Source organism: Castor canadensis, chromosome 8, assembly GCF_047511655.1.
Source record: "Castor canadensis chromosome 8, mCasCan1.hap1v2, whole genome shotgun sequence".
In the NCBI taxonomy this organism is placed as follows: domain Eukaryota; kingdom Metazoa; phylum Chordata; class Mammalia; order Rodentia; family Castoridae; genus Castor; species Castor canadensis.
Window position 1 is genome coordinate 19,128,241 of NC_133393.1, and position 26,629 is coordinate 19,154,869.

A 26,629-nucleotide genomic window follows, 5' to 3' on the forward strand; every position below is an offset into this window, starting at 1 on the left:
CGAGCAAAAGCAGATGTTAGTTCTCCTTTGAAACAGTTCTACATGAAAACTGGTTGTCCTTTTTTTGCTAGAGAGCAAAAGTAGACAAGAAAGGTATCATAATTTTTTGCAAAGATACACACTGGAGACTTCTGAAAAGGTGCATGTGAAATAGCCTTTGAGGAGGGAGCAGACAGCCCAGGGGACAGGGAGGGAAGGAGAGCTATTTTTCTCTGTATACTTTTCTCTTCTTTGTGGAAACTATCTGTTAACATGTACATCTATTTCCAAAATCAAACCAATAAATAAAGCATAACAGTGGGGAAAAACATACAGCAATAGAGCTCTCCAAATGTTTCCTAACCCATAACCCATGCACAGGAAATGTCTACAGTACACGGGGTGAGGCAGGTGGAAAGGGTGTTCCCACACCACTGATACACCCTGATGCACATCTTCTTGCATACTGGTGTGCACCTTGGTTCACAAGCACAAGCGGGGCCCAGAACATCTCTGAGAAAGAAGAGTGAGGAAAGGGCACAGAAGAATGAAGGGACAGAAAGAGACAGGATTTTCAGGAGGCCATCTTTGGTGTACAGTGAATTGCCTCTGCCCATAAGACAGTGTCCACCCCAGCTCAGAAGGGATGGCACTACTACCAGTGTTTCTAACCCCAAGGTCAGTAGGCTGGTGAGAGGTGGAAGAGCCCCCAGATCCTGATGTGAGTGCTAGCCTACTTCTGACACCCTTCCCTGGGTTGGCAACTCCCTGGGTCGGGTCCTGTTTCTCCACAGCCTTTCCCAGTTTCTCTCTGTTCCCTCTCTCCAACAATGTCTTGTTTATAATGCTGTTCGTTATTTCGTGTTTACTTTTTGTTCCGTTTTGGGTTTCATCTGTGTTCTCTAAGAGCTGTGTTTGTTTTAAACTCTAATTTGAATCTAAAACGTTTCACAAGATGGTTCTGATTAAAACCCAGTGGAAATCAATCAGGAGAGAGCCTAGAAAAAAAGGCAACAGACAACCAAATGTGGTCAAAACACAGAAAAAATTTTAAATGAATTAAATTCTCTTGGAAACTGACTCTTACTCACAAAACATTTTCTGTAATCGGAATAAACATTTTGTTTTCTTTAAGGCAGTGTGGTGTGGTGGGGAAATGGGGGGCTGGCTGCCTTTGTTCTCTGTTCCCCCCCACCCCCACCCCCTGCATCTCCTGCAGACAGCACCTGCACTTCCAGTTGGGGTCTGCAGGCAAATTGTCAACAAGCGAACTACTGGGCACCCCTCTCCTGAGAGGGGATCTTTCCCTCACAGAACTCCAGGACCAGTCAAAAGCCCTCTAGTGCCACCTGTTTTAATGACACATTGAGACTGCAAAGTCATGTACTTTTTCCTCCTAGAATATTTTCACATGTTCCTTATGAGGGATCAAATATGATGAATTCTTGCAAAATACAAGAACTTTGTGCACACACAAAGAAGCAAAACAATCACAATAATATAGCATTTCAGTTTCCAAAGCAGCTGTGGGGGAAGGGAAGGGAAGGAAGCTACTGTACTGAGTGCCAAGCCCATGCTAGTCATCTCTGAAGACCACATTGTTTAGTGTCCATCAGGGGTCACTGAGAAGGTGTCCTTGATGAAAGTAGAGTGACAGAAGTTCCTGAGGAGCCTGAGTGTGGTGGGAAGAGATGGAGGGTAAGGGGACAGGGCTGCACAGGAAGAGGTGAGGAGGGCTTCTAAGGGCTGAAGAACATGACTCTCCTGAGAGGAAATGAAGTACCATCATTTTCAAAAGCCCTGTTTTGTTTTATTATAATTTCTCTTATTCTTCAATTTTCTTTTTATTATTCCAAATGGAAATGTATTATTTTAATCATCCATCCTCAACTTTGGTTTAATGTACTGCCATCTCCCCAAGACATGAAATTTCAGAATCTTTAGTATTTTTGGAAAACTAATTCCATGTTACTAGGTTTAACAAAACTGTTTAGGTTTTAAATTCCACTCTATTTTCCTGAAATCCCAAGACAGTTGCTGATATAAATTTTAATATTTAAAAAAGCACTGCTTTTGAGTAGGGTTTTGCTGATATTTGAGAAAAATTATTCTGGGCTGTGATTAGGGTGTCCCAAAAGAGAGAAAAAAGGTTTGGTTTTGTCCTTTTTCCAGGGAGAAACACTGGCAAGGAGCGAAACATAAAGAATCTAAACTAGGCAGTAGCTTGGGAAGAAAGGGACGATGCAGGGGCACTGAGGGTGAGATCTAGAGGTCTGAGCGGTGCTTCTGTGAATGAGTATACAGGCTCAAGGACAACTCATGCACAGCATGCCAGCATGGGGCATTTCCTATGGCAGCACATCCTTTTCTAACAGAATCAGTTTATTACGCCAATCTTCCCAGGAGACCAGGGTAAAGAGTCAGAAGAAAGGGAACCTTTCTCTAATCTGTACAAATGTGCTTCATGGACCAGCAGCAAGCAGCTCTGAATGTTTTAGCTGTGACTTAGTTGCTGGTATTTGTTTTTGTGGTGCTGGGGACAGAACCCAGGGTCTTGATAATGCTAGACAAGCACTCTACCACTCAGCTACACTCCCAGGTCTATAACTCATTTCATTTTAATTTTACTTTGAGCTTCAGATAGTCTTGGGATTTCCAGGTGGAAATGTCTTAGGGAGAAGACCCTGGGAAGGAAAATCAAGAAAAAAAGAATAGGACAGTATCTTGGGAATGAAAATAAAAACATAGGCTGGGGTGTGGCTCAAAAGGTAGAGTTCCTGACTTGCAAGTACAAGGCCCTGAGTTCAAACCCCAGTACTGCCAAAACAAAAGAAAGAAAAAGAAAAATCTGGGGATAGTGATCCCTAAAGGTCTAAGTAACTCAAGGGAACAAATGTTAGTAGTAAAAAGAGAACTTAAGATAAAACGATATAAAATTCAGTATCTTAATACATAAAAATCAACAGCTTCCTAGACAGGCATGGTAATTGCACACCTGTAATTCCATTTGTTTAGAAAGCTGAGGCAGGAGGATTGGGAGTTTGAGGCCATGCTAGGCTACACAGCAAAACCTCATCTCAAAAAAATAAAAAAGAAATTAGTAGTTTTCTTACTCTACTAGCCATAATCAGTTAAAGATCTGATTCATAATAACTAGCAATAAATTTAGCAAGAAAGATAAAACTATGAAGACCTGAATAAATTAAATAAGGCCAGGAGCCAGTGACTCACACCTGTAATCCTAGCTACTCAGGAGGCAGAGATCAGGAGGATCATGCTTTGAGGTCAGCTCGGGCAAACAGTTCTCAAGCCCTTCTCTCAAGATAACACATCACAGAAAAGGGCTGGCGGAGTGGCTCGAGGTGAAGGCCCTGAGTTCAAACCCCAGAACTGCAATAAATAAATACATACATACATACATACATACATAAGTGTGCTATAATTCTGGGTAAGAAGACTAAATATAAGGATAGCAAGTCTCCTCAAAATTATACACACACACACAGACACATATGAATAAATTTCATGTAACTTGAACAGGATCATCTGCCTAAGATATCCTGAGCAATGCAAGTGAATTCCAAAGTACGGTCACTGGCTACAAAGGACACTCCCTCCAGGCACAGAAACACAAAGCATATTGTGTGACAGACTGGGCACATGATAGACCAGAGGATCCTCTCCTGACTGCCCATGGGTTATAGTAGATTGGAGCCTCCCGCCCACACCAGACATAAGGAGGTAAGGACTGGAAAGAGTGTAATTTTATTTTCCCTACGCAGTTAGTCAGTACATTTTAAAAATTTTTGGTGGGACTGGGGTTTGAAGTCAGGGCTTCATGCTTACAAAGCAGATACTCTACTGCTTAAGTCACACCTCCAGTCCATTTTTTTCCTCTGATTATTTTTGAGATTGGGTCTCATTAACTAATTGCCTGGGCTTGCCTTGAACCATGATCCTCCAGATCTCAGACTCCCAAGTAGCTAGGATTAAAGGCGTAAGCCACCAGCGCCTGACAATAAGCAATAAATTCTTAAAAAAGAAATGAAGGGGCTTGCTTAGCCAGATATTAAATCATTCTATAAGCTACTGTAATTAACATAGTAAAGTCAATCCTCATTATTCAGATTCCTATTTGCAAATTCACTACTTCCTAAAATTACCTTATATACCCCAAATCAATACTCAGGGTGCCTTTGTAGTCACTGTAGAGTAGCAAATCCCAGCTGAGGTGGGACTAGGCAAAGCTCTGCCTTTTTGTTTCACTTCTTACACTGTAAACAAATATCCCTTTTCTTTCTGTTTAGTGCCACGTTTGGGGGGCATTTTTGTCCTTTTTGTTGGTGATTTTGCTGTTTAAAGGAGCCCCCAAGGAAGGGAAGTGCATGCATGGGTCAGAAGGCATATGATAATTCTCTGTTTTTCCCCACTCAATTTTGCTGTGAATCCAAAACAGCTCTGAAAAATAGTCTATCACTTTATATCCCAAGTATATTACTAAAGCACTGCTAGTCTTCCTGAGTGCAAGTTGGCTGTAATGTGCCTTACAGAGAAAATATGTTTGATATACTTACTGTTGTTGATTGTGAATTTAATGTTAATAAATCAGTAATATATATTAAATATGGGATCTTTAAACAGAAACATACATAAAACAAAGTTTGTTGACTGGCTGTAAACTGTGGTAAAGGTTTCCAGAAGCCTAGCCCTGTATTTCCTCTAAGGACAATGATTTATAGAACATAACTATCACAAGAAATGAGAATCAGATTTAGTGTGTATACATATACTGACATGAGTAATTTGTACCAAAGACAGATTTTAATTCAGTGAGGAAAGGATAGATTCAGTAAAATATTTTAAGGACAAGTGACCATCTATTTGGAAGAAAATTTAAAGTTTGATTTTTACAACCTTTTAGTATATAATGAAATAAATCTAGATCAATTAAAGATACGAATGATAAAAAAAATTTAAAGAATAACCAAAGAAAAATATAGGACATGATTTTTTTTTTTTTGGTGGTACGAGGGTTTGACCCAGGGCCTCGCATTTGCTAGGCAGATGCTTTACTAGGACATGGTTCTCATAACTATGGGAGCAAAAAAGGCTTCCTAAGAAAGACAAATAACAAAATGACACAAAGAAAAATGACAGACAGACTTAACCAATATTTGCATATAAGAGACAAAGAATTTAAATCTCTGATGTATAATGAACTGCTACTTGGTAAGAAAAAAATTTAAATGAGGAAAGAACAGGAACAAGTACTGGGGCTTACACTTGTCATCCTAGCTACTCAGGAGGCAGAAATCAGGAGGATCACAGTTTGAAGCCAGCCTGGATTCGTGAAACCGTATCTTGAAAAAAACGATCACAAAAAGGGCTGGTGGAGTGGCTCGAGGCCCTGAATTCAAACCCCAGCATCGCAAAAAAAAAAAAAAAAGGAATAAGTAATTTACAGAAAAATAAATATAAATGGTCTATGAAGTACATGAAAAGAAATCCAACTCCACTAATAACCAAAACATGCAACTTGAAATGAGAGGCTATTATTCAGTCTTTTAACTGACAAGAAGCATGACACCATCAAATGTTGACCAGCAGCATCTGCTGTTAATGAAAGTATAATTTGGTATAAACTTATGAAGACAATTTGATAACATTTATTAAAATTGAAAATGCACATGCCTTTTGGATCACCTAGTCTACTTCCCAAAATGTATCCTACAAATAACAGGATGTGTATCTAAAGACATGTGCATATGAATGTCCCAGGTACATTTTTGTCTGTTTTATTTTATTTGTGGTACTGGGGCTTGAACTCAGGGCCTACACCTTGAGCCACTCTGTCAGCCCTTATTTATTTATTTATTTATTTTTGTGAGACAGGTTTTTTTCGAGATAGAATGTCTCAAAAAATTTGCCCGGGCTGGATTCAAACTGCTATTCTCCTGATCTCTGCCTCCTGAGTAGCTAGGATTACAGGCATGAGCCACCAGCACCCAAATCAGGTACATTTTTTCTAATTGCAAAACAAAACCAAACCTGGAAACTACTTAAATTATGGAATATTCTCAGAATGAAACATAAACTCCCTCAAAATTACATACTGGATGGAATAGTGTCTACACACACACACACACACACACACACACACACACAATTTATGTTCTTTCTGGAGCTCAGTCTAGAAGCTTATTTAGAAATGTCTTTGCAGATGTAATTAGTTAAGATGAGGTCACATAAGATAGAGTGGGAGCTAAATCCAAACTGAATGCTAAGAAAGGAAGAAGACATGCATACGGCCATGTGAACATGGAAGCAGAGAGCAGAGCCACAGCCACAAATTGTAAAGGATCATTGCCAGCCACCAGAAGAGGGAAGAGGCACCTAGAGCCTTCAACAGGGAACACGGCCTGACCACACTCTGATTTCAGACTTATAGCTTGGAAAGAATGGACTTCTGTTGTTTTTAACCACCCAACCTATGGAACTTTGTTTTGGCAGCCTTAGAAACTAATGTAATACATCTACCAAAAGCCCTTTTATGTGTATGTAAAACTGAAAAGTATTTGTATATACAAAGCATATCCATATATATAGACATGAAAAACTTCAGAAATTCAAATTACTGCTAGTGTCAGGTAGAAGAGTTAGAGGAATAGAGGTTAGAAATTTTATTAAGAGTATTTTTAGGGCTATGGGTATAGCTCGTGGTACAGTGTGTGCTTAGCATGTGTAAGACTATCCCCAACAACAACAAAAAAAAACAAGGCAGGGGGAAGAAGGAGGGAGGAAAGAGAGAAAGAGAGGAAGAGAGAGGGGGAGAAAAAGAGGGAGGGAGAAGAAAAAGGAGGAAAAAAAATTTTAAAAGCTAAATTTTCTGTCCCTTTATTGTCTTTGTGTGTGTATGTTTTGTGTATCTTCCAAGTAAAAATGTCTTTGGAAATCATGAAAATATAAGCTAAGAATATCAACTTTGCATTGCTGAATTGAGTCACCTCAGAAGGCAGGCCCAGGAAGAGGCACCTGACAGGAGCAGAGCCAGTGGCAAGGCTGCTGGCCAGCAAAGGAAGAGGAGAAATGATGAGAAAAAAAGGATAGCTGGAATAGGGCCTATGTCATCTAATTTCAAGAGGAAGAACTAATTTTACTCTCACCACGTGGAGAAGGACTATGCTTATATTTTCTTGGAGAGGCCTGAGAAAAGAGAAAGCCGTGGACTGCGGTGGAAGTATTGGAGGACACAGAGATACGAACAGTACAGGGCCCTCCCCTTCCCACAGAATCCCCACAACAGAGAGAGATGTAGCCAGAGTACAGCTGAACATCCATCTCTCTGCAAAGGCTTTGTCTTTGCATAACACAAAGTTATTTGTACTATTGGCAGGGGCCATCTTGCCACAGTGACAGAAACTTTGTACTGAAAAACAGGCAGCAACACACAACCTGGCCACCCCATGCCACCTGGCTCACCACCTTTCTTCAGCTCCCTAATATGCTGCATCCTGCCTTTTTCCAGCCACTCTTCCTGCAGCACCAGACATAAAAGCCAGTGGAAGCACAATACCTGCCTATCTTTCTGTTAATTTTCAGGGCTTCTTTACTCTAGATATGCTACTATAACAGCTATTTTTCTTTAAAAAAAAAAAAAAGGTGTGGCAAAGAAACTGCATAAGAGTCCAATTAAACTCACAGCCTATACTCCAAATTCTCACAATGACTTGGAATCATTTCTGTTTCCAATGTCAAAAACAAAGAAAGAAAGGAAGGAACAAAGCCAATGTTGGTTTTCCAAGAGGCAGGGGTTTCTGTGTTGCTCAACACTCTGTTGAGAATAGCACCTGGCATCAGTAGGGTCTCAATAAAAAGAAAAGAGGGGTACCACCCCTGACTTTTCAGAATCTTTGACTATAGGACCAAGTGGGAGAAAAATCAAGTGAGCTGCATGGACCCAAAGAAACCTCAAAATAAAGATGAAGTAAGGCCATCCTCATGATTTCTCATATTAGAAAGATGCCCAGGAAAGCCTGAAAAGCCTATGACAAAGGCCACCTAACTCATGGGTGTGCACTATTTTAATCAGGTTACTTCACGAAACTCATGTATTCCAGCAGCTCAGGCATGAGACAGAGGTGAAGCTTGGTGGTGAAGGTGGGCCTTTACCAGGTCCCCGGGAGGGACAGAAGGAGCCCAGTAAGTCATTTGCCAATAGCTTCACTTCTAGGAAGCAATGTATTTGAACATTTCCAAACCATAGAGTCCTCATGAGTTCTCACTATCTTCATGAGTTCTCACTTGCATAAAAATTTGTCTGCAGAGCTGAGACCTTAGGTAAGTTAAGTCAATCCCTTACACATTAGTTTTCTCATATCGAAATGGACGTAAACATGGTAACTACCTCATGAGAATGACTGTGAAGGCTGAGAAATACAAAGTACATGTAAAGTACACTTGTCACAGTGCCTGGCACAGAGTAGGTGCTTCTCAGGGCTGTTATCAGAGAACATAAACTTATATTGCAAATAAAAGAGTAGAGTTGGGGGTGTAGCTCCATGGTAGAGCACTTGCCTAGAATGCACAAGGCCTTGATTCCATCCCCGGTATTAAAAAAAAAAAAGAGTTAAGATACTCCTTGAGGTCCAAGTGTTTCATATTGGACTTGGTCTAGACGCTAAGTCTAATTAGTTCCTTAGTTCTAAGTCAATGTATGACCTGATATTTCCCAAAACTCCTTGATGTTGCTGGATGCACTTCATCCTTCCCTTGAAAGTCCACAGATACATAGGGCTCCACTTGTGCAGTACAGAGAACCAGCTCTCATTGTGTCTGACAGCTTCCCAGGCCTTCTCAGTATATATAAATGGGTGTTTTCAAATTGGCCAGAAAAAGCCCAAAGTAAACAAAATAACTGGGTGTACCATGCTGGAAACTGGCTGTCTGAGGGCAGAGGTGACAGACAATAAGTATGGCATAAAGGACAGAGTGCTAGAACAGTGTTAAAAAAATTAGGACTCCAGGGCTAGGGGCATGGCTCAAGTGGTAGAGTGCTTGCCTACCAAAGCCCTGAGTTCAAACACCACTACCACCAAAAAAAGGAGAGGAAGAAGGAAGGGGGGGGAGGGAAAGGGGGGAGGGCAAGGAGGAAAGAAAGAAAGAAATAGGACTCAAGGGCTAGTTTGCCACTTTTAACTGGGTAAACAAGTTTCTTTACTGTTCCTGGTCTCTTTACAAAATGGAGGTAGTACCAGATTAACTCTAAGGTTCCTTTTTTAGCTCTAAAATTCAAATGACTCACATCAGAGGTTAGGACCTCAGTCTCTGAGGACAGGCTGCCTGGAACTCCAAGACTTACAAGACATGGGACCTTGGACAAGTGATCTAACCTTATTGTGCCTCAGGGTCTTCATCTGTAAAATGGGCATAAGACCTGAACCTACTTTCCAGGGATGTTGTAAAGACTCAGCGAGCTAACAGATGGAAAGCATGACAGGGACCGGTACTTGTGCACTAAATAACAGTCACCTTAGAGCTGGTGGTGCACACTGGTAATCCCAGCACTCAGGAGACTGAGGCAAAAGGATCTGAGTTTGAGGCCAGATGGGCTATACAATGAGGTCAAGATCAGCCTGGGCTAATCTGTCATAAAAAAAAAATAATGTTAGCTTATGTATTTTCTGTGGCAGAGTGTGTTGTTTGTAAGACTCTGCAAAGTCACTTCATTCTCCTCATCAAGAAGATTTATAGGCAGGATTTCCTACCCAAGGCTGAAGAAGAACCCCATTTCTGTTGCCTTCTTGCTACATCGGAGGGGTTAGGAGGAAAAATCACCAATGGTCAGAAGGAAAGCCTCTATAGTGGTAGTGGTACTCTAGTCCATCCAGGCTCCAGTTGCCCTCTATCATCCCCAAGTTGCCACTGCAAACACCAGATGCCCCAGAGAGACAGGCAGGCCAGTACTTCAGGAAACAATGTGCTCTCAGGTTTTCCTTTGGGATATCTGCCATACCATTCTCCCCCTGCTAAGTAACCCTAACTTGAAGACAGTTCTTTTGGGGGACCAAAACATTAAGAACGACAGACATGCCAGGCACCAGTGGTTCACACCTGTAATCCTAGCTACTCAGGAGGCAGAGATCAGGAGGATCTCTGTTCGAAGCCAGTCCGGGCAAACAGTTCATGAGACCCTATCTCGAAAATACCTAACACACAAAAAAAATGGCTGGTGGAGTGGCTCAAGGTGTAGGCCCTGAGTTCAAGCCCTGGAACTGCATAAAAAAAAAAAAATGACAGACACATTTTTACTTTTCCTGCCTTCTTACAAGCTCACAGGTTTCCACTTGTTACACCCAAGTCTATTTTCCCCTGATATCATTATGCTTTCTTAACTTTCCTTTCAAGTGCTATGCAAAAGTTTTTACATGTCTACAGCTTCCCAGGGTATCACACAGAGGAAAATGTGTATTCATATCCACATTTACAAGTAAAACCAGCACTTTATAGAATCAACAACTTTAGGAATTACAACCACACCCTTCCAATGCTCTCTTCAAGACTCAGTGCCAAGGATTCGTTTGATTCCCATCTGTAAGGAAAATACTAATTTGAAGAAGACCAAATAATCTGGATTGTGGACAATACACTAGAATTTCTTAAACTTTAAAACTATGATTTAAAGTAGGAGCAATCATTATCCCTTGAGTATACAGATTTTTTTTTTTTGGGCACTGGGGTTTGAACTCAGGGCCCACATGTTGAGCCACTGCACAAGCCCTTTTTTGTGATGGATTTTTTCGAGATAGAGTCTCACTATTTGCCCAGGCTGGCTTCCACCCTTGATCCTCCTGATCTCAGCCTCCTGAGTAGTTAGGATTACAGGTATGAGCCACCAGCACCTGGCTGGCCATAATTTCTTAATTAAATGGCCTATAGAGATTTCCTTTATAGGGCAGGGGAAAGAAAGTAAATACCATCAACCAGGTCCAGCTGACTTCATCCCCTGTGCCAAAGGGCAAAAGTCAGGCAGGAAGGGACACTGATTTGTCTGAGGAAAACAGCACAGGCTGACCTCACTGACAAGGTTCTCTGGCTCCAGACGCCCTGAACTTTCCTGATAGGAGTTGGAAACTTCATTATTTGAGTTCTGTTGACATTTCAAAAACAATCCTCCCAATAAACACAAGAAAGTTCTATCTGGAATTAAAGCTAAATACATAAGCTATTGATTTGTGAAAAAAAGAAAAAAAAAAACTCATGACACTGAGTTCTTATCTTACAATGCTCCTTTCCTCTGATTTTGATATAATTTTGGAAATCTTTTCATGACTTCCTCAAGTGTACACAAATAGCTTTCAAATGGAGAGCCAATCCAAGAGATGATTTTTATGACTGATAAGGTCTTTCTTTAAAGAATGACATTATTATTACAAAACCTAAGGCAGCAAATTTTTTTTGAAAACACATTTTCTAAAAGTTATCTTGGATCCTAAAGGTTCCAGAACAGCGTCATACAAAGTCTATAATCCAGCTGGGCACTGATGGTTCATGCCTATAATCCTAGCCACTCAGGAGGCAGAGATCCAGAGGATCTCAGTTTGAAGCCAATCTGGGCAGTTTGCAAGACCCTATCTCAAAAATACCCAACACAGCCAGGTAATCCAAGCTACTTAGGAGGCAAACATCAGGAGGATAGCAGTTCAAAGCCAGTCCAGGCAAATAGTCCATGAGACCCTATCTTGAAAAAACTTGTCACAGAAAAGGGATGGTAGAGTGGCTAAAGGTGTAGGCCCTCAGTTCAAGCCCAGTACTGCCAAAAAAAAAAAAAAAAAAAAAAAAGCCTAGAATCTATCTGTGATCTTAATTCCTCCATGTGACTAATAAGATTAATACCACCAAAAAAGGGGTTGGATGGAATTCAGTGGCAGAGCACATGCTGAGGATGCTTAAGACCTGGGGTTCAATCCTCACATCAAAAAAAAAACTTCCTCCAAACTCCCTAAATCATATCCTTCTATTCTTGCTCAAAAAATAAATTTCAGGGTCAGCAGAGGGTTCAAGTGGTAGAGTGCCTGCCTAGCAAGCTTGAAACCCTGAGTTCAATCCCCCAGTACTAAAAAAAAAAACTATAAATTTCAAGTCTAATCCCATGCTTCACTATTCTTGAAAGCAAACTCCTTAAACAGACTGCCAGACTAAGGACTCCCTGCTATTGATGCAGTTACTAAACTTTAAGTGTTTCTTTTTAAAATTTCTTTCCCCTTTTTTTGGTGACACATGGGATTGAACTTGGGGCCTTGTGCTTGCTATGCAAGCCCCCAGTTCTTTTTGCTTCAGTTATTTTGAGGATATGATCTCATGTTTAAGGCAGGGCTGGCTTGGGCCTCTATCCTTCCCACTTAGCTTGGAAGACAAGTGTGTATGTACCACCATGCCAAGCTATTGATTAAGATGGGGTTTTGCTAACATTTTGCCCAGGTGGCCTCCAACCACAGTCCTCCAGCTCTCTACCTCCCAAGTAGCAGAGGTTATAGGTATATACCACCATGCCTGGTTATTCTCAAGATATTTTTTTTGCCTGGGGCTGGCCACAGACTTTAAACCTACTACCTCTGCCGCCAGTATAGCTAAGATTATAATCATGCATCATCATGACCAACTTGTTCTAAGATAGCGTCTCACTAATTTTTTGCCCAGGCTGGCCTCAAACTTTAATCTTCCCATCTCTGTCTCCTTAATAGCTAGGATTACAGGCATGAGCCATTATGCTGGCCCTGAATTTAAATATTTCTTAAATTACTGACAAAATTGATACACTTTTCAGTACTAAATTAAGTGAATTGTGGCAGAAAAAAAAGACCAAGTTGAAAGTGTGAGCTATACCTGGACAAAAAGCTAGCCTACTAGGCTAAGGATTGTTAGAGAAGCTGATTAAGAGCAAGCAGGACGCAGACCGTTTCAGCAAACTGATAGCTATTTATTAATTATCCACTATGGACAGGGATCACAGGAGAGGACAGAAAAAGACACACTCATCCCTAACATGTGCTCTGGAATGAGGGAGTTTGAATATGGCTCCACCAGACGTGTTTCTCTGGCAAATTTCTTAATTTCTCTGAGCCTCAATTTCCCTATCTGCAAAATGTGGAAACTCCATTTCATAGAGTTTTACTAGGAACTGAGGAAATATGTCTCTCATTAGATATCAATAAATGTTATTCCCTTCCCCTCAAACACTGTCAAGAAATCCCTATCTCATAAGTAGTAAACGTAGTGTTCTACCTGGAAAGGGTCTGTCTTCATCACCCCCTCCTGGGGGGACTCCCTTGTTTTCTGGCATGTACTTCTTGGTAATGGGCAAGGACATCAGCCGAATGTGACGGATGAGTGAACGCCAGCTGTGAGCTCCAGAAAGGGCAGGTTCAGGTGCTAATGGGCTGAAAGGTTGAATCACAAAGTAGGCAGAAAGCAAGATTAATCCCAGAGTTAAGACGACCTACAAGGAAAGACAGGAAATGGATTAATAACTTTTCAAACAAACAAAATATCTTAATGCCAAGACAAACAAAAAAGCTCTCTTCTCTTACTTCCAGTATGCCTTAAGAATGAAGTTATTTTCATAATTAAGCCATTTCCTGTCACCTCTGAAGGCAATTAAAGTTTGAGAACTGCCAGGCGCTGGTGGCTCACACCTGTAAGCCTAGCTACTCAGGAGGCATAGATCAGGAGGATCACAGTTTGAAGCCAACCCAGGCAAAAAGTCCATTGAGACCCTATCCTGAAAAAACACTTCACAAAAAAGAGCTGGTGGAGTGGCTCAAGGTACAGGCACTGAGTTCAAGCGCCAGTACCACAAAAAGAAAAAAAAAGTTTGAGAACGATGAGGACAACAAGGCTCACCAAGCTTCTATCATACAATTAGGGCCATGTCCATCATTAAAAAACACATACACAAATATAGATTAATTCTAAACATACAGCTTTCATCTATGTCAATTAACAACATAGGCAAATTTCCTAGTAATATATGGTAACAAGAGCAAAGGCCAATTTATACATAGAAAAACCAAGGTTCAATGGTGGAATCAGTTAATTGTAACATTCTGGGCAAGTGCTGAAGCATCTGTGTGCTAAGTGATTTCCAAGCAATACATTTTTACCTTATATACAGCTATAAGGAGAGGATACTGAGGTGGCCCCCTCTGAGGTTCATTCTTTTCCAGCAGCTGTCTGATAAATTTTTCAATTGCCTTCTCTGACATACCACATTGATGGCCTGTCTGTCTCACCAAATCAACAGTCTCTGAAAGTTTGTCATAAATGCTGATCTCATTAGCAGCAAGATCCATGTCTTCTAATACAAAATCCCTGAGAGAGAGAAAATAAACGCAAAAAGAAAGATGGTTTCTTTAAAGTACTTCCTCCTCAAAGCTACTTCCTTTAGAGCAGTGTTTCTTGACCCTCTGAGGGAAGGATCAGTTTTGTGGTTTTCCCTATCACTGCAAACACTTTTATTAAACACAATGCAAAACTGTCAAATGTACGAGTTTTTATTTTTTATTGATTTTGTTTTGAGATGCTATCAATGTTGCCAAGCTGATCTCAAACTCCAGGGCTCAAGCAATCTTTCTGCCTCAGCTTCCAGGTGGATTACTGGTGTGTACCACCACTCCCAGCTTATTATAAGTTTAAAGTATTATTTAACTGTGACCTATCAATAGTTCACACACCAGCACTGGTTCCCAAACACTTTAAGAAGCACCTTCTGGAGTATAATAAGTTCCTACTGTGATTGTGAAGCACTACTAACATCTAAAAAAAAAAGATTTCTGAGACCAATTACAGATCTGCTACTGGTCATTTACTAAAATAAAAATAAATGGAATATAAACAATGATATTGACCAATTATTTCTTCACAATCATACCAGATATTTTTTAGCAACACGAAAGGAAGAATGGTCACTAAAGGTAAGATTTACATGAGGGAACATGCTGATGAGCTTTGTTTGGGGCCAGAGCAAGGATTTTGGACAACACAAAAACCATAGCATGCAGTCCTTGTGCTTTTCCACAAATATAATTTAAGACAATAAAGGACATTTTGTTTGTATTTCACATACTTACAAAACCAAAGATTTACACTAATTTCCTTATTCAATTTGTGCATTGAAATAGTTATCTCGAAGTCAGATTGTTTCAGAGTGGCCACAGAATAAAAGATTCAAAACCAAAGAAGAGCTGGTCGCAGGTGGCTCACACCTGTAACCCTAGCTACTCAGGAGGCAGAGATCAGGAGGATCATGGTTCGAAGCCAGCCTGGGCAAATAGTTCACAAGATCCATCTTGAAAAAAATCGTTCACAAAAAAAGGGCTGGTGGAGTGGCTCAAAGTGTAGGCCCTGAGTTCCAGCCCCAGTACTGAAAAAAATAAAACAAAGTAGCAAAGTAAAGCTCTGTATTATTTGCGAAATGAACTTAGATACCAATTCTTTTCAAATATTTGTCTTTATACAGAATGAAGAACAATGCTTAGGGTTTATGCTGTCATCTACTGGGCCTTTTTTTTTTTAATGTGGAAGGTCCTCTTATCACTTAACTCTTCAATTCCTAAAGTACTTTTTTTTTTTTTTTAAACTAGGGTTTGACTCAGGGCCTCACGCTTGCTAGGCAGGTGCTCTACCACTTGATCCACTCCACCAGGCCCCCTAAAGTACTTCTTACCACAAAGAGCACTGACATGTTATGCATGTACACAAGGTACCCTTGTGTTCTTTTGGGAAGAAGGTGCTGCCACCTGTAGGGTAGAGGATAAAAGCCATGTTGCTCCCATAGAGAAAAGAAGGCCTGAATTTGCCACACAGGTCAGCTTTATCTCTTCCAGCAGACCACTTCCCAACAACTCCTTTGGCTCTTACTCAAAGTGGCTTTTTTTTTTTTTTAAGACCACATGGGCCTTTGTTTCAGGGTTCTGATTAAACTCTGAACCTGCATTTCAGGTTCAGAATCTGGTACAAATTTTATTTTAAAATATGTATCCTGGGCTAGAGTATAGCTCAGTGGTAGGACCTTGCCTAGCATGCACAGGTTCTGGATTTAATGCCCGCCACTACAAAAAAAGATGAAATGACAACCACAGAATGGGAGAAAATATCTGCAAATCTTATGTCTGATATGGGAGTGACATGCAGAATACACAAAGAATTCTTACAAATCAATAATAAAAAGACACCACCATAAAAATGGGCAAAGAATAGCTATTTCTCCAAAAAAGATCTACAAATGGCACATGTACACATGAAAAGACACACACCATCATTAGACATCAGAGAAACGCCAATCAGAACCACAGTGAGACACCACTTCACACACACAGGGATGGCTGCAACCAAAAAGTCAGGTCAGTGTTAGTGAGGACATGGCACAACTGGAACTCTAGACTGACATGGAAGTCTAGAGTACACATCAGGTCAGCACAGCACAGAGGTTCTGATTTAATGGGTGTGTGCAGGTATGAACATTAAATAAAATCTCTCTAAGTGATTCTAATGTGCAGGCCAAGTCAAGTTTAGTGAACTGTTTACAGGCATAAAGAGGTCAAACAGAAGAAGTCATTGGGAGGCTGAGGTGGGTGCTATATTGTGACATTTCAAGCCTCCTTTTCAGGACATGACTGTGGTCCTCTCCACGGCAGGTGGCAGTATATTCTTACTGAAAGAACTCATGTATACCATCTTTGTGATTTTTGAGGTAGGAAGCACTATGAGAATGAAGTATGTGAAATAAAAAGCCCCTCTATATTAAATTAAAAAATAGCCAGGCACCAGTGGCTCACACCTGTAATCCCAGCTACTCAGGAGCAAAGATCTGGAGTATCACTGTTCAAAGCCAGCCTGAGCAAATAGTTCACAAGACTATATCTCAAATTAAAAAAAATACTCAACATAAAAAAGGGCTGGCAGAGTGGCTCATGTGCTAGAGCTCCTGCCTAGCAAGCAGGAGACCCTGAGTTCAAACCTCAGCACCAAAAAAAGGAAAGAAAAAAGTCCAGCACACTGCTGGTGGAAATATAAAATGGTGTACCAATGTGGAAAATAGTTTGGCATTTCTTCAAAAAGTTAAACAGAGTTAACATATGACCCAGAAATTCCACTCCTAGGTAAGTACCCAAGAGAACTGAAATATATGTCCATATAGAAAGTGTACATGAACACTTATAACAGCACTATTCATAATAGCCCAAAATGGAGGCAATTCAAATATCCATGCACTGATGAATGCATAACAAAATGTTGTCTATCCATTTAATGGAATATTATTAAGCAATAAAAAGGGATGAAGTACTGATAACTGCTGTGACATGAATGAACCTTGAAAACCATATGCTAAGTAAAGGAAGACAATCACAAAAGACCACATATTACATGACTGAGTTGGTACGAAAAACCAAGAATAGGCAAATCTGTAGACAAAGTAGATTATTTAATGGCTGCCTTGGGGAAGGAGTGGAAAGACTGGAGAGTAACAGGTAATAGGTACAGGATTTCTTTCTAGAGTGACAAAAATGTTCTAATTTTAAACTGCAGTGATGGTTACACAACTTTGTGAATATATTAAAAATTACTGAACTGTACATTTCAAATGGGTGACTTTGTGGCATATAAATTATATCTCAAATATTTTTAAATATTTAAATTATTAAATAGAATTTAAGCTAATTCCTGTTACAGTGTTTATCACAGTATACTATGTCCCATCCCTCCCACTGCCCAGCCACTAGAGTGTAAGGTCTATGAAAGCAGGAAATATCCTATATATCCTTACTATGGTACAGTGCCTGGCATGTAACAGGTATTTGAATATATTTGTTGACAAAAACAATGATAAACTGGGTAGGAGTTACTGAAACTGGTATTACAAAAGGATTCTTTTAAAAATCCAAAAGGTTGTTTCCAATATAGACTGCCTTAACACATGTGCTTGCCAACCACAAACTACTTGCAACTCCTCATTACCACTATAAAGGAAGACAGTCATTCTAGTTCACCCACTTCAAATGTCTTACTTTCTGGTGGGGACATGACTTATTGAGACCATCCAATCAGTTGTCACCTGAGCCTCATCTGGACTCTTTTCACTAAGCCATTCCTGATTAGGAGCCAGGAGAAGGGATTGCAAAGTATTGAGAGCCAAAAAGCAAATCGAAATAAAGATGTAGCATCTCCAATGAATAAGTCAAGAGAAGATGATGCCTGGGAGTTCATAGCTGATTTTATTTTTTAAGACAGGGTCTCACTATGTAGGTGGCCTGGAACTTGCTGTGCAGCCCAGGCTGGCCTTGAACTTGCAATCTTCCTGCCTCAGCCTCCTGAATGCTGGTATTCTAGGCGTGCACCACCATGCACTGCCCTGATTTTCATTTTCTTTGTGCTTTTTCCTATTTTCCAAGCTTTTCCTATATTAATTTTGTAATTACAAAAAAATCCCACAGCTATTGTTAAGGAACATCACTGGTCCAAAAGGAGTCAGAGATGTGCAGCAACGGATGGCCACGGTACTCCATGCCACCAGTGATTCTTACAAGAAGAGTAGAGTGATAAGTCATTACAATATTTCTCACAAATTGGTTGTGACCAAGGATTCCAGAGACAGCATTTTCCCATTTAAATTGGACACATTTTTAATTGTCATATGGAGGTAGTCTATTGGCATGATACTATTAGTTCGATATAATGTTAATTAAATAACAAGAAAGCCTGTACTTTAAAAAAAAATCAAGTACCAAGTTATGGCTTAAGTGTCAAGTATGAGGAAACAGGGAAATCAGCTGAGACTTGATGGTGATCAATTTACCTCCAGAAAGAAGGTCCAACTCTGGCAGAAGTGAGCTTTGCCACAGAGGGAAGTTCGGAAGAATGGCTTGACTCTAACAGTGGTTTAAACCTGAAAGGGCACAGGCAGGATCACCAGTGGAGTTCCGACATTCAAGGTAACATGCACCAGCCTGGACATACAGTAGTCTCCCTTTATCCATGGGGTATAAGTTTCAAACCCCCAGTGGATGCCTGAAACCACGGACAGATAGTATTGAACCCATACAGACCATGTTTTTCCCATACATGCACACCTATGACAATTTAATTGATAAGTATAGTAAGCTATTAATAATAATAAAATAGGACAATTGAAATCATAAAAGTATAAGTTATATGAATATATCTCTCTCAAAATATCTTGTATTATACTCACCCTTTCTTGTGGTGGTGGAAGAGGATAAATGCCTACGTGATGAGATGAAGTGAGGTGAGTGAGCAGCATGAGGCTACTGGGTTAAGAGCACTGCAATATTGTGACAATCTAACAACACACACGGCTATTCTGTGACTAGCAGGAACTGTACATAGCGTGGACACTTGAAAGAGGGACGATTCATAGCCCAGGCAGGTCAAGGTAAGATTTTATCACACTACTCAGAATGGCACACAATTTAAAATGTATGAATTATTTCTGGAATTTTCCAATTAATATTTTCAGACTGTGAGTAACTGAAACCAAGGATGGGGCGGGGGGAACTACTGTACTGAATGGCCAGAACTTCTAGGAGTGGAGTCCAAGCATAGAAGCTTTCGAGACTTTTCCCTGTTGACTAAAGGCACACTCCATTTAAGAGACACTGCTTTAGAGCAGTAGTTCTCAACTGGGTGTGACTCTGCTATTCAGGAGACATTTGGTGATGTCTGAAGACATTTTTGATTGTCAAAACTGGAGGAATGCTGGCATCAGTGCACAGGACAGCCTTCCACAACAAAGAACTGTCCTGCTTAAAATGCTAGGAGAGCTGAGGGTAAGAAGCCTAGCTTTTAAAAGAGGCCTATAGGAGGTAAGCCAGGTTGCTGATTCACTTCTGAAGGAATACTTCAGGAACAGAGCAAGTGACTGCTCTGATGAGACAGACATTCTCCACAACTGGTCTCAGTTAACAAGGAAACAAGGCAGGAGCACAGCTAATAGAACTCGGGTAGAACTTGTCAATAAAAATGTTTGTTTAAAGCAGAAAACAGCTGAAGAGATCAGAATAACTATAAACTTCACCTCTGCACTGTTTAATACAGAATGAACTCCTCTACTGACATAAGTATGTCCTGATCACTAATATGACATTACTCTGGAGGCTCTCAATTTTTTGAACAGCTGTGCCAACTAGCAACCCTAAGATCCAAAATGGATTCATTTAGCTAAGAGACAAAAGGGGAAATGCTACAGTTTAGCAAGTTTTAAGAGCCTATCTAAAGTTTTAAGTCACAATCTTCAACAATGGGAGCAATATCCAGAGTAGCACTAAATTCCTTTTTCTCCTGCCTGGTTCTTTAGTTTTATACTATCTGGTACAGTATGCATTTTTTAGTGTTACAAATATATTCTACTCTATTTTATCCCATGATTTCCATTACTTTTAGATATGGTCTACTAAAGGGGAAATGTGTCCCTTGGATTATAATAAAAAACTACTAAGAAAAAGCAAGCATCATATTTATAGTAAAATAACTGATAAAATATTAAAATGATTAATATGATTTAAAATAATTTAAAACTAGTAAGTGCTTAAAATTTATGACTAAAGTTGGAGAATCATAAATTGGTACAGAAAACATGAAAACAGCATGGAAGTTTCTTTAAAAATTAAAAATAGAGCCAGGCACTGGTGGCTCATGCCTGTAATTCCAGCTACCTGGGAGGCTAAGATTATGAGAATCAAGGTTTAAGGTCAGTCCAGGCAAATAGTTCACAAGACCCCATCTCCAAAATAACCACAGAAAATGGACTGGCAGTGTGGTTCAAGCAGTAGAGTGTCTGTTCTGCAAGCCCTGAGTTCAAATCCCAGTCCCATCAAAAATTTAAAAAAAGAACTACCATATCATTCAGCAAACCTACTGTGGATATATATCCAAAGGAAGTATATAGCTAGAACCTGAAGAGACATCTATACCCCATGTTCAGTGCAGGATTATTCATAAAAGCCAAGACCAGAAATAACAAAAATGCCCAATGATGAATAAATGGAATCAATTAATTAAACCAATTTAGAAAATATAGGGCTAGTAGAGTGGCTCAAGCAGTAAGAGCACCAGCCTAGGAAGAATGAGGCCCTGAGTTCAAACCCCACTGCCACCCAAAAAAAAAAAAAAAAAAGAACCAAGAAAATGGTATATAAATACATAAAAAAAGGAGGAAATGTTGCCATTTGTGACAACATGGATGGACCTAGAGGACATTATGTTTCATGAAATCAGCCAGGACACAGAACAAATACTACATGATACCATTTACATGATTGATCTAAAAGAGCTACACACAGAGCCAGAGAGTGGAATGGTGGTTGCAGGGGATGGGGGCCAGGAAGTATTAGTCAAAAGATTACAAAGTTTAGGTTATAAAAAGTGACTAAGTCTATAGATCTACTACATATTATAGTGCCTAAAGTTACATACTTAAAATATGAAAAGGTAGATCTTATATATAAAGACAAGACAAGGAAAAAACTTACAGAGGTGATGGAGAGGTTGATGGAATAGACTGTGGTGATGTTTTCACGGTTGTGTACTTAGCTCCAAACTCATCAAGTTCTAAACATTAAGTATATACAGCTTTCTGAATGTTAATCATATCTCAATAAAATAGCTTAACATTTTAAAAAGTGTACAATCAAGGGAATTCGAGTTTTTTGCACTTTATTATCATTTTAATCTATCAATTTTTTTGCGTTTATCACCATCTCTTTCTGGACATCTCTATCCAGTGAGACTGGAAGAGTTCAGAACTTTCTTTACGCTCTATTAATATGCCCCTCCCTAATTCAGAGAGAAAATAGACACCACGTGAATGCATTCTCAAGCCTATACTTTTCTCCAAACTTTTTGAAAAGTTTCAAACTCCTGGAAAAACAGAAATAGTACAACACACATTTACATATCCTTCGCTGAGATTCATCAGTTGTCAGTGTTTGTCCATATCTGCTCTGTTTTTATCAGAATCATTTGAAAGTTAGTTGCAACACATCATGAAATAACTTTCTAAATATTTCAGCATGAATCTCCTAATAAGGACATTTTCTGTATAACTATTGGCATTATCATTTCCATTAAAATTAGTAATTCTCTAATGTTATCTAATATTCAGCCCATAATCACACACACACATATACACACATATCATATACCTCTTTTAAGATCCAAGATCCACAAAGTATACTATATACATATATGGAAATATCACAATAAAATCCCCCACACTATACAATCAATATGAGCTAATAAAATGTGAAAAAAATCCAAGATCTAATTAATGATTACATATTGCATTTGGCTATTCTCTGTGATCTACTTAATACAGAACAAGTTCTGGCTTTATTTATTTAGGTCTTTTGTGACTTTGACATCTTTGCAGCAGAAGTCTCCACATTTTAAAACTTATCTCTACCTGCTCCTATCCTCACTTTTTCCAGTCTCTAATATTAAAAAAAAAAAAAAATCCTTCCCTTCTAGATTTCCAGAACTCTATCTCTCCCTCTCTTCCTTCAGAGACAAGCTGGGGACGGGGGTGGCGTTCACCTCACTTACTATCTTGCTTCTCAGGTCTCCATTCATTTATTAACCTGCTGAAATCATCTTTCTGTCCCATCACTCTGATATTGCTCTAAGGTCACCAATTGCTTTCCAAATGCCAAGTCCAATGGATATCATTCAGTTATAATTTTAGCTGACCTCTCTGAAGCAGCTGTGTTACTACCCATTTTTACCCTCAAGTGTTCTCAAACTTTGGCACAATTCTCTTGTTCTCCTGCCAAAGGCTAGCATTCATCACAGTTGTCCTTGACTTTCTCATTCCTTTCATGGTTTTAACCACAAACTATTAATGATTCCCAAATCTCTACTTTAGTCCACAAATCTCTCTGGAGCTTGAAACCCGTCCACTTATTTAAGTACCTACCAGACACCCTGATCCAAATTCCCCAGTTTCTTATATGAAATGTGTCTATAACTAAACTTACTATTTTTCCTCTTCAACCAATTCCTCCTCTTGTATTCACCAGTCCTCCAAATTAAAAATCTCTCCTCTTTCTACCTCATTCCCACCAATATCACCTCCTTTACGGGCCATCACAAAGATAAAGTTATTCCTTCCAGCCCTCCTTCCCCTCTACCTTGTCCACAAATTATTTTTCTGAAACACGTATTGGTTCACATTAAGTACCTTCCAAGACTCCCCATCTTCTGAGGGGCATAGTTTAGCACAGTGGTCAAGGACACAGTCCTAGAGCTACAAAAAGCTGCATGCAACTCTTCCGGTTTTCCACCTACTGTTTAGCCACATGTCACTACTTATCTTCTCTAAGTCTTACAGTTTCATTTATAAAATGAGGAACATTTGCACAATGATAAGAGGATTATAAAAATGATGTGTAAAACATTTGTTCCAATATCAAAATAAATTACTCAAGAATAATTTTTATAAGATGAAGTCCAAATTACTTACTATGGTTCTTCATGAACTAATCATTGTCTACCTGTCCAGTCTCATTTTCCATCAGTCCTTCCTCATCGTCTACACTCATGCTTTTTTCCACATCTTTCTGCTCTTGTATGCACAATTTCCTCTGTCTAAAATGCCTAGTCCCCAGTGCTTTGTCCAGTAAGTGAACTCTATGGTTACCCTTCATTTTGCCCTTTGAACCTTATACAATGCTATCACTTTGTATTACAAAGGTACTCCCCACAATAAATTGTAAGTTTCTTCCTCTTTTCCCTTTTTTTTTTTTTTTTAAAGATGGGGAGGGATTGAGACAGAGGCTCTCTATGTAACCCGGGCGTCAAACTCATGATTCTCTATCCTGTCTCCTGAGTACTGAGATTAGAGTGCACCACCATACCCAGCTTAATTATGAGCTTCCTGACAGCACAGATGAATGGAGAAAATAACAGCAGAAACACTAAGAATGAATATAGGAATTCACCTCACACATGGACCTGATCAATACTGAGCAAAGTTATACAGAGAGCCTAAGGTTACCATTCTGTTTGCAAACTGAATGTAACTAATGGTTTATTCACGTTACTTTTCTTTGTTCGCCTTTTTCTTTTTTTAATGCATCAGTGATGAGAGTTTAGTGAGCAGGTTCAGAAGCTAGCACTTGTACTTTCTTCTAGTGTTGTAGAGTAGGCATGGAGGTACACTGGTTCTTCCTTTCAGTCTAACGCTTGTCAGGGCAAGCAGCCTCTTTCTGGTATGCAGCTGGGCTATTTGAATTTGTTATCACAATTGCAAGACAGCAAAGGTGAACGCAAGGGTTGGTTGGCTGGTTTGTTTTGGGGGGAGGGAGGCATATTGCTCCCTAGAGGAAAATTACGACAACTCAAATTCAAGTAAACGAACCTATTAAGGAAGAAATGTCTGTAGGAAATTCCACCGTGGGAATTACGAAAGCAACCAGAAAGGTCAGAATACTAAGCAGAAGGGAATAGTCTCTATCACAAGGTGAATGACGACTTTAAAAGAAACCTATCTTAAAATACCAAAGCTATGCAGATTCAGACCTGAAGGTGTGGCCTGCACGGTTAAGTCTTAAAACCCTAGGGAACGCGAAGCAGGCGAACTTCCATGTACTTTACAAAAGACGATCAGAAAAGCTCACTTGCCCGTGCCAGCACATCGCGACATTCCTTTCCGAAAGGAGACGCCGCGTTGTGCACACCAGTCTACGCTTTTTTAAAGAACTATTTTCCCCTGAGCAATTATTAGGGAACCATGCCTCGGAGGGGGGCGGGGACTGGACTGTCAAATTTGTTGTACATATAATAAAAAGAACTCTGCGCAGGACAGTGACATCGGGCTTGGCTGCACCGCGAGCCAAGTTCAAACAGGGTCGACCTCGTTGTGGTCTCCTCGGCGGAGCCAAGGAACGAGCGAGGTCTTACGGGAGTCAACCCCGAGGGAGCCGCCAGCAAAAGAGGAAAGGCCCGGCGCTGGGGTAAAAGGTGGCGGCAGCGGCGAGGGACGGGCTGCGCGAGAATGTCACAGACCGACACGGCGGCGAGGCTGTCGCGGACCGCCTCCCCCTTCCCGGCCTCGGGCCCCAGTCACTCACATACGAGCCCGCGCCCCCTCGGGCTCCTCCCGCCTCGGGAAACACCAGCCGCCCAGCGAGGAGGACGGGCCGACAACTTCCTGCTTCCGGGAGCGCCACCCGGAAGAAGCTTGCACGCCACAGCCTAAGCCGCACGCCCTGCTCTTCCGCCAAAAACAAAGCGCGTGACGCCGCGGCGCGCACGGAAACTCTCGCGATAGCTGGAGAGCGTTGGTTTCTCGCGCCCCCTGGCGTCCATCCTGGGATCTGCATCTTCTACCTGGATTGACACAAACTTGAGGGCTGAAGTGCTTCATTCAATTAGCATTTATTGAGTTCTTCACTGCGTTGGGAGCGGGAGGGATAAATAAATGAAGAGCTCCTAGTCTGAGGGAAAGACAAACAAATCACCTAGATTTACAGTTAGAACACTCATTTATTATTTATTGAGAGCTTACTTTGTGCCAGGCATTACTAAGCACTTGACGTTCATGACAACAGCCAAACTTGAGATTTATGGAGCGGTCAACTTACTGGAGAGTTCTCTTACAAAGCGTGAAGGGGTCCGCATGTGAGCCCAGACTCCTTCTCCTGCCATGTCTGTAATGTCAAAGGTCTTAACTGCTTTCTACACACAGATTACTGTTGGGTTCAGACTAACAATGCCACAGCCCCAGAGGCAGCGTGATGGTGGTGCCCGGGAAACCGGTGAGACAGAATAAGGAGCCCAAAGCAAAGCCACACGTCTAAGGAAGCTTGATTTATGACAAAGAGGCACAAGGGAGGAAAGGATGTTTTCAACAGTGGTGCTGGGTCAGTTGTGATTGATACCCATCCAGCAAAAAATTAAATTTGACTACTACCTCATGCCATACAGACAGATTCTAAGAGCACTGTAAATCTATAGGAGAAAAAAATAACCAAAGCTTTAATGCTGCTTGGGTCCAATACCACTGCTGTGCAAATGACTGGTGAGCCCTGGAAATGTGGCTGTCAGAATTAAGATGTTCTGTGAGAAAATTAATACATTGGACTACATTAAAATTCTGATCATCAAAAGACACAATTAAGACAAGAGGAAGAGTGAGAGAAAATAAAGAGAGTGTGTCCAGGATATATTAACAATTCCATAAATAAGGGGTTGCGGGTATGGTTCAAGTGGTACAGCGCCTGCCTAGCAAGTGGAGGCCCTCAGTCCCACAAATAAATAAAATGGAATTCTACAAATAAGAAAAAAGCAGACACCCAAGCAGAACATTGGGCAGAACATTTTAATACAAAAAGACAGTATCACAAAGAGGGTAGAAATCTGGTCTTCATGAGGTGATTACTCCTGCTCCAGGGTACATCCTCTTCATTAGAAGTCATTGTCCTCATTTGGGAGGGGAGGGGTCTGTCCTGTGAGGGCCTGCTGTTCCTTCCTTGGGAGGTTGTTTTAGCTTTTGTCACAAAGATATTATTGATCAGTCCTGTCTTTCCTGGAACACAACATAATTACAGAATAGAGAGACTCAAAGTAAAGGAGACAGATG

The 26,629-nt window shown here is 40.4% G+C and overlaps 1 protein-coding gene across 6 annotated transcripts in view; it reads right to left on the reverse strand.

Annotated features, from left to right (window-relative positions):
* Window positions 1-25,257, reverse strand: part of C8H6orf89 (chromosome 8 C6orf89 homolog) — a 38,326-nt gene extending 13,069 nt beyond the window's left edge. For 2 of the 6 annotated variants that reach the window (XM_020170500.2, XM_020170501.2), the window contains exons 1-4: window positions 25,119-25,242; window positions 18,830-18,919; window positions 14,139-14,346; window positions 13,261-13,474 (exon numbers count right to left, since the gene is read on the reverse strand). In XM_020170500.2, coding sequence (XP_020026089.1) covers window positions 13,261-13,474; window positions 14,139-14,346; window positions 18,830-18,919; window positions 25,119-25,120 — 514 coding nt within the window. In that variant the 5' untranslated portion in view covers window positions 25,121-25,242. Of the gene's footprint in view, window positions 1-13,260; window positions 13,475-14,138; window positions 14,347-18,829; window positions 19,042-25,118 lie in introns of those variants that run through there. The other 4 variants (XM_020170504.2, XM_020170502.2, XM_020170506.2 and 1 more) reach the window with 4 other exon arrangements.
* Between the last annotated feature and the right edge of the window lie 1,372 nt (window positions 25,258-26,629).